The following is a 12,113-nucleotide window of genomic DNA, read 5'->3' as shown; positions in this document are numbered from 1 at the left end:
ATGAAGACAGAGCACAGCACTATAACATTTTCCATCTTTTGTTCCTCTTTATTCCTTTTGACTTCCAGATACTTGCATTTGTGGTTCCTGTGCTGTCTAGTCATTGAAACTATAAATTAGCCTTTATAGTAGTGTGCATTACTTGGGTAGTGTGATGAGTACTAAGAATATGCTCAACTGAATGTATCTGTACCTGCATTTATAAACTTCACCTTAAACAGTTAACTGTCATCAAGAAATTGAGTCTTCATTACATGTAAGGTGTTGTCTGCAGATAGATTATTTTGATATTTTAATTTAAATTGTAGATAGTTTTCTGAATACCCTGATTGAGGAGAATCGTTATGTGAATTTGGCCCCAGTGATTTACAATTGCTTTATTTCCTTTTTATTTTAAATGATGAATATAACTTTATGCAGTTAAGCTGTTTTGGATAAATTCCGGAAAGAGCTACAAAATATTAAGATAATTAACATTTGTTGTATATATGACTAGTCTTGATTATCTTGTTTCAATAGCTCTCTGAAATATTTTTGCTTAATTATTGCTATTAAAATTATTTGTAAGTTCGTTATAACAATATATTTAAGATTCTGATGGCAATAGAAAACTTCATTTTCATGATTTAGGTTTTTTTTCCCTAGAGTCAGATTAGTCAATGTAACAATGCCCTGGAGAACTCTGAAGAACTACTAGAATTTGCGACAAGGTCATTGGATATAAAGGAACCTGAAGAATTTTCAAAGGTACAAAAAAAATTACACTAATACACTTAAAAAGGAAAGTAATATTTAAAAAAAGGTGTTTTCCTCTTTAATTTGTTTAGTAATTTCTAATACTAAAAAAGGCTTGGGGTTTCTTGATAAGTAAAATGCTAGCTATTCATTTATTCCAAAGCAGACACTTTAGGAGTATGTATCTTTGGGATTGTGAACAAACTAATTATTTAAGTTTAATTTTTCTTTAATGGTCAGTTCAGATGAGCCAAGTTTTCTTTTGCAGTTATATCCCTGTTGGAAATTTGGTAATTTTTTTTAAAGGTACTTGTGTACTTGAACTGAGGCATACATTTGTTATAAACATTTTATGACTAAGGAACGAAGATTGATAATACTATTAACATGTTTAAAAATCAGTTTTAGCCAGGTGTGGTGTTTTGTGCCTGTAATCCTAGCACTCTGGGAAGCTGAGGTGGGAGGATTGCTTGAGGCCAGGAGTTTGATACCAGCCTGAGCAAGAGTGAGACCCCATCTCCACAAAAAATAGAAAAATTAGCTGGACATGGTGATGCAGGCCTGTAGTCCCAGCTACTTGGGAGGCTGAGGCACAAGGGTCACTTGAGCCCAGGAGTTTGAGGTTGCGGTAAGCTATGTCAATGCCACTGTTCTCTAGCCTGAGCAACAGAGTGAGACTCTGTCTCCAAAAAAAAAAAATAAATAAAATAATAAGTTCTGTATTTCTTTTTATGGGCTGATGGGAAAACATCATCACTCGATGCATATTGAGCACTGCTATTTTGTGAAATTTATTATTGTACTCAAAGGTACCACTGCTTTGCTTAAAGTACTGGAATGTTTATCAAAATATGAAAATGCCGATCCTTGCTTAAGGGGTATGTTTAGTGTGAAAATATAAAGAGTAGAACAAGAAGCTTGCTAATATTTTAACTTAGATCATGGTGTTTAAGGGATTGTGAATTCTAAATTCTAATTCTTATTTTAAGTAGGGTCATTTAAAACGATTACCAGTTTATCAAATCAAAACTCAGAAATGTAGACTATATTAAAATAGTGTGAAAAGAATGAGATATTAAACTATATTGTTAGCAAAATATTTCTAAGTAGTTACCAAGATAAGATTTGAGTTTGATGTTATTACTTCGTCTTTGTGGTCTGTGTAGCGAGCTGCGTTGGTGTTAGAAAGGTGGAGTCATAAGCCATTTGTGTCCAGTTACTGTTTTCATTTTATGATTTTTCTGTGAATTCGAAGGTAGAAAAAACTTCCTTGAGAAGGTAACATTTGCCAGATTAACATCTTTGCATTTTAAAATTGAACCTTAAAAATTGGTTTCTTCTTTTAACAAAATGAATCAAAACGAAACCAGTGCACTAATTAATTCTTAAATTTGGCGGTGTGTTGTAAAGAAGTTTACCTTTGCACTTAGTCAGACTTACCATATAAAGGAATTATAAGAGAAATGGATCATACTTTAAAATACTTTAAAAGTACAATATGTCACCTATGCAGAGTGCATCTGTGTGATAAACATTAAATATCTGAAACATAGCTAAGAAACATGAAGAAAGCAAAAGAGTCATCAAAATGAGTGTCACAGAGTTCATGGACAGGAGGTGGTAATAGTCTCTATTCAAGATAGTTTCTCAGAATCTGTTGACTATTAATTTGTACTTGGCAATACTAAATTTTTAGTTTTTTTTCTTTGTTCCCTAGTTGTCAACAGATTCCAGTTCTAGTATGTTAAAGAGAGGCATAATCATAGCAAGAATTAACAGCTGACAGTGAGGGAGAAGACAGGAAAACCATAAAATGTGGATACAAATACTCAAAACTAACTTGAATCCAGTTGTATTTAAGTAGGATTCTGATTAAAGTAGGGGCTGATACTTGGAAAAACTGTGATAAAAGTTTATTTCTCCCAAGTTTCTCTTTCTATTGACATTTTCAGAGTTCTTCTCTCTTCTTTCTCCTAAATGCTACCCCTTTCTCTTTCTTTGTCCTTTGTTCTTTCCAGCTTTGTTTTCATAAAAACTTGTTCCCAACAGATTGTAACTTGGAAAACTTCTGATAAAATAAATCATATTGTGGTTTAACTATATTTTGTTAATATACCATTTGACTGCTTCTATCTTACTATTTTGATCTTGTCTCCTACCACCTTAAAGTACTACTTAAGTGGCTTAAACTATTTGGAGATGTGGTGAAATGAATTACAGTCATGTGTCGCTTAACAACAGGGATATCTTCTAAGAAATGTGTCATTGGTGATTTTTTGGTTGTGCAAACATCATAGAGGGTATTTACATAAACAGTATAGCCTACTACACACCTAGGCTATTGGTATAGCCTGTTGCTGTATTGAATACTGTAGGTAATTGTAAGACAATGGCCAGTATTTGTGTATCTAAACATAGAAAAGATACAGTAAAATTACGGCATCATTATCTTATGGGACCACCATCGTATATGCTGTCCATTGTTGACTGACATAGTTATGCCACACATGACTGTATTTTTCAGTGTTTTCTAGCCAGAAATCTGAGTTTATCATTCAAGAAAAATGTTTAACTGAGAGTTTCTTGCAGTTATTTTCTTGATATGTCCAGATAGTATCCAGATAATGATTTGATTCTATGTCAAAAACTAAATTCAATTTTCTAGCCAGCTGCATGGACTACAGGCCTGCCTTAAACACCAAGTTGCCAAAAGAATAGGGAGAAATGACTTTGAAGATTAATTATTAGACTAGCAGTATATTGTTAGATATCTGGAAAAAGAAATTCTTTTAAGGTACCCTATTTTGAATATCCCATATTAAAATGCTTAAATAAGATTATAAATAGCTCATGGGGACCAAAAAAATAGCATATTTCAAAATCTAGGCAATGTGTCCTTTCATACTTCATTGTCTTAAAAAAGAATATTTTAAGTTCTAATATTTAAATTATCATGTTGCAGTATCCAGTATGAGACTGAATATGAAGCTATACTGTTTACCAACATTATGCAATCTGAAAGTGAACAAGTAAGAATAGCACAAATGGGAAAGGATTTTAGAACATACCTTACTATTTTTTTAAACTCCTAGAAGTTTGGTTAGTAGTAAATATAAGCAGAAGGATCACCAGCCAATGGGGTCCAGATCATTACTAGATATACATACAAGTAGCCAACACCCCACAAATCTGGGTTCCCTGCTAATAGTTGGCCTGCAGAAGACTGCTTGGATCCTTTGCCAAAATTGTATCCCTATTCCCACCCTGAATTTAGATCACGAATTCTCCCTACGAAAAGAGCTGGGTCAGTGGAATGATTTCCAAGTCAATATAACTGATTAGCCTTCACAACCTTGCTTCATGTAATCCAGTTATCAAACTAGACGGAAGAGAATGGTTTCCTACCCAGGGGTGCCGACAGTGGAATGGAAAGTACAGAGTAAGGTGAAAGGGGAATAGTGTCTTCTGCATTTGATCACAGATGAAGGGGAGAATGGGTTTAGTATTTCCCACTTCTGACTCACTGTAATTCACCACTGAAGTATTGTCCAGCAAGTGTTAAGCTCTGACCACTGGGAGGAGTAAATAAGGAGACGGATCAGGTGGAAGCTCACTAGTACTTTGAAGGGAGCAAAAGTTTTGACAGAAGCTCAATCTCTATGCTGAAGTCAGGAATGCTGGGAAAGGAGAGGACCTTCAACAAAAGCATGAATCTTTCAGTTTTGATTGCAGTTTAAAAACAAATCTAGATATTTGTTTAGCATGGCTCAAGCTGTGATATTTTACCTTTATTTCATCTATGGGTATTTATGTCTGACAGAAATGCAATCTCCTGTTATACAAATGTGCTTAGTCATAAAGCAGATGTGTGTACTACTTTATTTCATAGTTATTTACTATGTCACTATTTGTGACTTTGTGACAAAGACTTTCAAATAATAAATAGACTAATATATGTATAGAAAATATAAAACTTCTAGCATATGGAGTCAACTGGTGTGCAATTTGATTTTTTTCAAAGGCTGATATTTTTGCCTAAAGGAAAATAACATTTTGAGGCTATCACTCTTTCTCTTTTTTTATAAAAAGGATGATATTAAGAAGAAATATAGAAACGATAAGGTAGGTGCTTAATCTTCAAAGTGCTTGATAAATTCATAGAAAAAAATAGTAACTATATCTACTTATTGCAGATTGAAAACAGAGATTGGAAAAAGATCAGGTTTAACTTCATACTTATTTGGCAGTTATAAAGAACCCTGTGATTACTTCTACATTGTACTCGTAATACAGTTCTACTTAAGGAAGTTTGGTTTAGGTGACAGATTCTTATGACTGATTAAAATTAAGGGATTAGAATTGTAAGATTTATTTTAAAAAATTAACTTAGAGATGGAAGGAGGGAATGAGAAATGGGGAATGAGAGGAAGGAAGGGATGGAGGGAGGGAGGAAAGGGAAGGGAAAGGAGAGAGAAATGGGAAGAGGGGAAGAAAGGAAAGGGAAGGAAGGAAAGGGAGTGGAGAAAGGAAAGAGCTATCTCTGATACAGAGTAATGAAGTGTCAGCAAAAAAGATTTCAATAGAAGATCTAAGTAGTGATGTTGAGCAAAATAATATGACTAATGTTTTCCAATAATATAAATTATAAATGATATAATTTATAATGAAATTATAAATGATATAATTTTAACCTAAAAATAAGCCTAAGCATTCACTGAGGCTTCTTTATAATTCACTAAATGGAGTTATGTAGATGAAAATAAATGTTTGGCAACAGAACAGTAGGAAGTCCTGGGATCAGTTGGTATTTATTAAACATATTTTTAATTGACAAAATTCACCACTTTTGAAATAGAAACTTAGAGGAATCAAGCAATATAGTAATGTATATCTTTTGGATAGCTTTTTGCTTTAGAAGAAGGAATTCCAGAAAAAAATTATTTTCCAATTTAAGACATTTCTTGAAATTAGGACCACTTTTAAAGAAATATCTTCAGAATTTGAAACTCTATCCTGTTATCATTGCACAGAATAACTTCTTCAACCCCTCCTGCATTTATAGAATGTATATACAATAAAATTTGAACCTAAATGAAAGAGAAGCCACAGAGTTTTCAGTTTTCCCAACTGGGTGTATTATATGTAAGTATATGGGACAACAGTTTTTCCTAGATCATTATTTGGCTTTTCATTAATTCCTTTTCTGGTTTTTCAGAAACATCATGGGATATGAAGTGATCCCATGAAAACTTTGCATGCATGCATATGTGCACACACACACAAATGGCACTGTACTAAATTTATAAATTCAGTAACATTGGACTAAAATTGAATCATTGTGGTTGGTTTAAAAAACAATAGTCTTCTTCATATCATTGGGTTATATGAGGGTGACCGGGTGTGGGGACCTCTTTTAATGAAACTTATGGTATAGAGGGAAAGAACAAATACATTTTCTCTGTGGGCAAGCAAGCTATCAGAAAAAATGAAAGGTGCTGAGCTACTCATTTCTAGTTTCTCCTTTCATACTCATAATCAGATAAGTCATATCATTTCCCCAGGAGAAATGAGGGACTAGAGAGGCTAAGACAGTAATGCTAGTGGTACTTCCTCCATATGTAAAGAAACGTGAGATGCAGAGAATAGTCCTCTCTTCCCCTCCCTTAACATTTATATTAAAATCTTTGTTTTGTAATTCTAGCTATAATGACAGTAATGTAAAAAAATAACTTTCTTAACAGTTTTTATTCCTGGTATCAAAGGTAGTTTCATGACTTAAGGTACATATAGATGCCACAGAACTTGGTGGTTTGCTGTAGAATTGTAGACCTTGGAAAGGATTTTTAGAAACATTAAAGATCAAAATCCTTCAGTAAAGAAATAGAATGATTAGTATAGAAGGTCACCGAATTGATTAATAGTAGTGCTGTGCTGGAACTGTATAATATGCTGATCTCTTAAATCTCAATTCTGTTCTTTTGAGTAGAAAGGTACACTGACCAAAATATTTTAGGTTGAGTATAAAAATGACCAATAGCAAGTAGGAACAATGTTAGAACTGAAAAAGAGAGGCCACAGAGCATTGCTGTATACATCTAATTAATATTAAATATTAAATTTAATAATTATTAAGAATTACTATGTCCCAAGCATTATGCTGGGCACTGTAGATAGAGTGTCAAGCAAAACAGCCATATCTACATCATATGTATGGTTTACTGGTTAGTGTGAGAAAAAAAAATTTGTTGGCTATATTGTATGTAAATATAAAAGGGACAGCAGTTTTTGTGTGTGTGTTTTTAATATTTTTCTGTGACTGGACAGCACCAAGAAATAGCCGTGTCCCCTTCCTAAACTTGTGCTTGCATTTTCAAAAAAAGGGGAAAAAAAGACATGCATAATAGGTTTAAGTTGGCAGCTTCTGTGACATCATCAAAGGGAAAGACCCCATTTGCTAGAGGTATTTCTCTGGTGTCTCCTTTCTGAATTTCTGCCATTATAATTTTCTTCGGAGTAAAGATTTGTAAAACTGTAGCCCAGCTTTATTTGTTAGCAGGCAAGCTCTCAGAATCCCTTGCCCAATAAAAGCTTATAGAGAAAACTTAAAACAACTGTTATGAAATAGTGAAAGAGATTTCTGAAGAAAAATTAGAAAGCAGATTTGACATGTATAAGAAAACCAACAGAATACATAGAAATGTGTGTCCCATGAAGGAGGAGACTAATTGTTCTAGTTGAAGAGTGTCAGACTGAATGAAAGAGAGGTCTGTTTTGATGATCTTAAGGTAAGAAAAACATAGTCATCTGGAATTAGTTTGAAGTGTTAAATTTTTATCCTTAAAAGGCGATTTATATGGGATCGAATTTTCTACTGTAGTTCTAACATCCATTATGAAAGCTTGTATGAACTATACAAATTTTCTGTAATTTATGTTTTGGTGAATATGAACTAATCAATTGCAGGGTTTATATCCTAACTTTTCTTGCATGTCACTGCCATTGAAACTTGCATGAAAAGTACTAACTGCCTTCTTTCTCTTCTCCCTGATTTGCTCCAAGGCTGCCAGACAGATCAAGGATAGGTATGGTATAAAACCTACATTATTATTTAAGTATCTGTGCTGAAGTCAGAAATGAAATTCAGGAATGGTTTTTTTTATTAGAATCTTGGTTAAAATAAAAATTCTCCATGATCAAGTATAAAATGAAGAAAATGTCCTCTGTACATCTTCTTGGAATAACTGTTATGTCAATAAGATTTTTTAAAAACATGGTTGTGGACAATTATGTACTTCAGAAGAATTTCATTTCTGGTATAATAATATAGTTTTAGTTTTAGAACAATTCTTAATTAGTTGAAATAATGGAGAGGAAACTATTTCGAATAATTTAAAAATACACCTGGAATGCATTTTTTTTTGTTCTTAAATTTATAAGTGGATCTTAACATTCTAAGAAGTCACAACATTTTGAATAGTCCTCAGGAGCTAAAGCTCTCCTACTACTTCACTGCCCTTCTGTTTAACACCTTTGTATTCTCATTTCATCCTGTTCCTGGTGCCATCTCTTTCTATTTCTAATGCCACCGCTCTCTAGTTAATATTCTATGGGAAGAGAAAATTAAAGAAAATTATTAAAGGTTTTGGCTTAAAAGGTCTTTCTTATTGGTAGAGCCAAAATTAAGAAAGGAAATTTAGAACTTGCTAAAGGAGTTGCTGGCAACATTTGGATTGTGTTAAAACAGAAAGAATGCTTTTGATCTGCCTGTTTTGTCACTGACCATTGTCTGTAGTAAGATTATAATTAAAAATTTTTCATCTAAGGATCATGAGATTCTCTGAAAGGCCTAGCTCATCAAAGTACCACTTTGAATCCTAGGTTAAATTATTCTTCATCAGATAATTCATAAAAATATTCATTATGAATTGTGTGAAAACCAAGGTCTTACTGTTAATCTTGGCTAAACATTTCTATTTTGGGTTTCTCTTTTATTTGACTAGAGGCAGTATTCTCATGATAGTCATAGTGTTCTCAGCACAAATAATTATTTTTATATTTTTTGTATATTTTATGCAAAGCAGTAAAGCCATGGATCATTCTTATAAATCCTGGATGTAGAAAGATTATGAGAGTTTGAAGGTGAAAAATATTGGCTGTGTGAGGAATGGATGCTAGATAGATCAGTTTTTTGGATATGGTAGATTTGGGTTGTAAGAGGCTGGAATTTGCTATAAGTGGTACATCTTCCACCCTGGCTAGATTATACTTCCTGTTTAGCTACGTATTCTGCTACCTCCTGCTCTGGTTCCTGATTTTCTAGATTAGAAGTCACTGTCTAATCAGGCTTTGGGTTGTCCAGAGACCTTGTGAGAGACCTTGCAAAATCTCTCCCTCCTTTCAAGATTCTATATGGTCTATGCTTCCCAGAATCCTGTCTTACCCTGACTTCTTTCTCTTTGTCCAGATTTGTTTGTTAGAATTTAATTTTATGACCAGCTTTCATGGCTGTATTCTTCACTGAAGTTTTACTTCTTTGCTTCCTCTTCTAAACCAGTCTCTTGACCTGATTTTGTCAGTATCCAGGTGATCTCAGGAATTAGGATTTGGGCAAACGCCACTTTTTTTGTTTGTTTTTTTGTTCAAAGCCTACACTTTATTTTTGGCTTCCCATAAAATTTTTGCTTTCTGCTTGAGGAACATTTCTGGCTCCAGGCTTAATTTTTTTAACTTGATTTTTAGCTTCATAATGTCTTAAGTTTCTCTGATACAGTTTTTAGGTATTCCCAAAAAGTGAGCTGCTAGGATTTCATCATTGTCATTTATAATATAAAAATAATTTAAACATGTAATCATAATAAAATAATTGTTTTCACCAAGCAAAGAAAGGGTTATTCTCTTATATTAACGTAAGGGCAGAGACGGATTTTAAAGGAGCGTGTGTAACATATCTGAGCAAGGAATCAAATATAAAAAATGAAAGTACCTATGAAAGCTCAATATTTATCATTTGCGATGATAGAAGTTATACAGAGAAACAGGAGTGAGAAGGAAAACTAAGGACAGAAATGAGAAGATAATATCATATCTCTAGAACTTTGCAAATCACTGTAAGTTGAGGTATATTGTGGGAGTTACTGGTTTTAAAAGTGAGAGACCATGAAGGAGAGCATCCAGTTAATTAGGTAGTTTGAGGAAATTAAGTGTTTCTATGCTTTGCCAAATAAAACTAGGAGGGAGGGACCCTTGAATTCAGCTGTACTATTAGAAGTAAACCGAGAAAGTCAAAGTGAATTAAAACATACCTAACCACATGGATCTTGTAGTGTAGAGAATGATCCATGAATTTTAGATTTTTAGTTTGGGCTTTAAGGAATAGTTGTCTAAATATATTCGGTTTAAGAATAAAAGTTCAGTCTTTTAAGGTCGAGTGAGGTGGCTCACACCTATAATCCTAGTACTTTGGGAGGCAGGATTGCTTGAGGCCAGGAGTTCAAGACCAGCCTGAGCAACACAGCGAGACCCCATCTCTACAAAAATAAAAGAATTAGCCAGGTGTGGCAGCACTCACCAGTAGTCTCAGCTACTCTGGAGGTTGAGGCAGGGGGATCACCTGAGCCCAGGAGTTCCAGGCTGCAGTGAACTGTGATGACACCCACTGAACTCTAACCTGGGTGACAGAGCAAGAACTTGTCTCCAAAAAAAAAAAAACTTCAGTCTTTTGAAACATTCTAGCATTGTTGTACATCTAAACTGTTTCATGGAAAGTTAGAGTTTCATTGACTAGAAAATAAGGGTTACTATTCTTGTTTTATAGGCTTTGTTAAGCCTTTCTAATGCACTTTTGGGAACATTCTTTTTCTTTGAGGACATAGTGATTAAATCAAGTTTTACAGATTTTATGGGTTTTCACATGTAAAATTCTCTAACTTGCTTGCACATATTTTTTTCTCAACATTTCTCAGTACACATTTAAGTAGTTGGTCAGGTTTAGAAAAATCAAGTAGGTTCAAACCAATTCACTGATTCAGTGAGCATTTATTAAGTACCTATCTGAATGTAGCTGTTTCAGAAGACTTCAAATCAAAAGATACTTGGAGCTGTAAAAAACAACATATGTAAGACTTAATATTTGTTTCTAACTTCTTATTGATGTAATTTGAAATTTATTATTTGAGAACCAATAGCTTAATGTAATAAGTGTGAAATACTCAGCATTATACCTGGCATGTAGTATGTGTTTAGTCAGTGTGTGTTCCCTTCCCCATAAATTGTATTTCATTACAGCACTTTCTTTTTGATAAATAGATCAACGGATGTTTACTCATTGATAACTGTTAAATGAAGTTATTATTTTCCTAGTTTTAAAATGCAGCAAAAATAGTTGAATACAGCAACAGCTTGACATATTTCATCCTATGTAAGTGAATACAAGTTTGACATCTTTCATATCATTGATCTTTAGGATAGATTTGGCAGATCTAATTGACTAGGTCTGGTATTCCCTTTGTCCCACCAGCTTTATTTACTTTCTCTCCCAAATTATCTACTAGGAGGACATTGTTCACACATAGTACATCTGTATTATTCTTTGACCAAAAATAGTAAGGGACTTACTTTGTGATACCTGCAGAAATTTACAGTACTATGAAAACTTGAAATTTGGGATAAAATTATAAATATATAGGGTAAGAGAGGTTCTTTTAATCTCCATTTTTAATTGACAACAGTTTCCCTGTAAGTGAAGTCTGGTTTGGCTTCATTTTTTGTGTATGTTTCACTCCACATTCATCTAATAAATGTTTATTTAACTCCTGTTATTTCCATGGCATATAGTGTCACAGGGCTGTTTCTCATATTGTGCTTCTGTGTAGCAGATGTTGATCATAGTGACACCTACCAGTGTGGTGTTCACTGATTGTGATTTCCCTTCTCTTCTTTCTCATCCATGGCCTATCTTTAGCAGCTACCAAGCTATACAGTATTAGGTCAGTCACCTCTACTCTTATCTGAGGGTGAATGGGGTAGCTCTGACTACTAGGGAGAAATTTGAGTTAGGGTGTATTTAAGTTCATTATTTGGCATGTGAAAAGGAGTGAGGCTGGCATCAGGAAGTCAGTGAGATTGAGTGTGCAGAGGTTTAGGTGAATATTTGGTCTGTTAAAGATTATATTGGATGTTTGTTTCTTGTGATATTTGCATATCTACAATTTTATAAAACTGGCTGGAAGAAAGTTGCTAAGAAGTTGTCTTAAAGGTCTTTAAATTAAAAGGCATTTTGCAGGTTTTTAGTTAATTTTTAAAAGACTCTAAGAGCGAATTTCTGTTTGACTTTTTACCTTTGTCATAGTCTCTGAAATCATTAGGGTGATATAATTTCT

At 33.6% G+C, this 12,113-nt stretch overlaps 1 protein-coding gene across 3 annotated transcripts in view; it reads left to right on the top strand.

Moving 5' to 3' along the window:
* Positions 1 to 12,113, top strand: part of FSD1L (fibronectin type III and SPRY domain containing 1 like) — a 67,238-nt gene that overhangs the window by 18,072 nt on the left and 37,053 nt on the right. For all 3 annotated transcript variants that reach the window (XM_045563107.1, XM_045563108.1, XM_045563109.1), the window contains exons 4-5: positions 646 to 747; positions 7,795 to 7,817. In XM_045563107.1, the coding sequence (XP_045419063.1) occupies positions 646 to 747; positions 7,795 to 7,817 (125 nt within the window). The remainder of the gene's footprint in view (positions 1 to 645; positions 748 to 7,794; positions 7,818 to 12,113) is intronic.

Source organism: Lemur catta, chromosome 10, assembly GCF_020740605.2.
Source record: "Lemur catta isolate mLemCat1 chromosome 10, mLemCat1.pri, whole genome shotgun sequence".
NCBI classification, from domain to species: domain Eukaryota; kingdom Metazoa; phylum Chordata; class Mammalia; order Primates; family Lemuridae; genus Lemur; species Lemur catta.
This window is presented reverse-complemented; position numbering and strand designations above follow the sequence as displayed.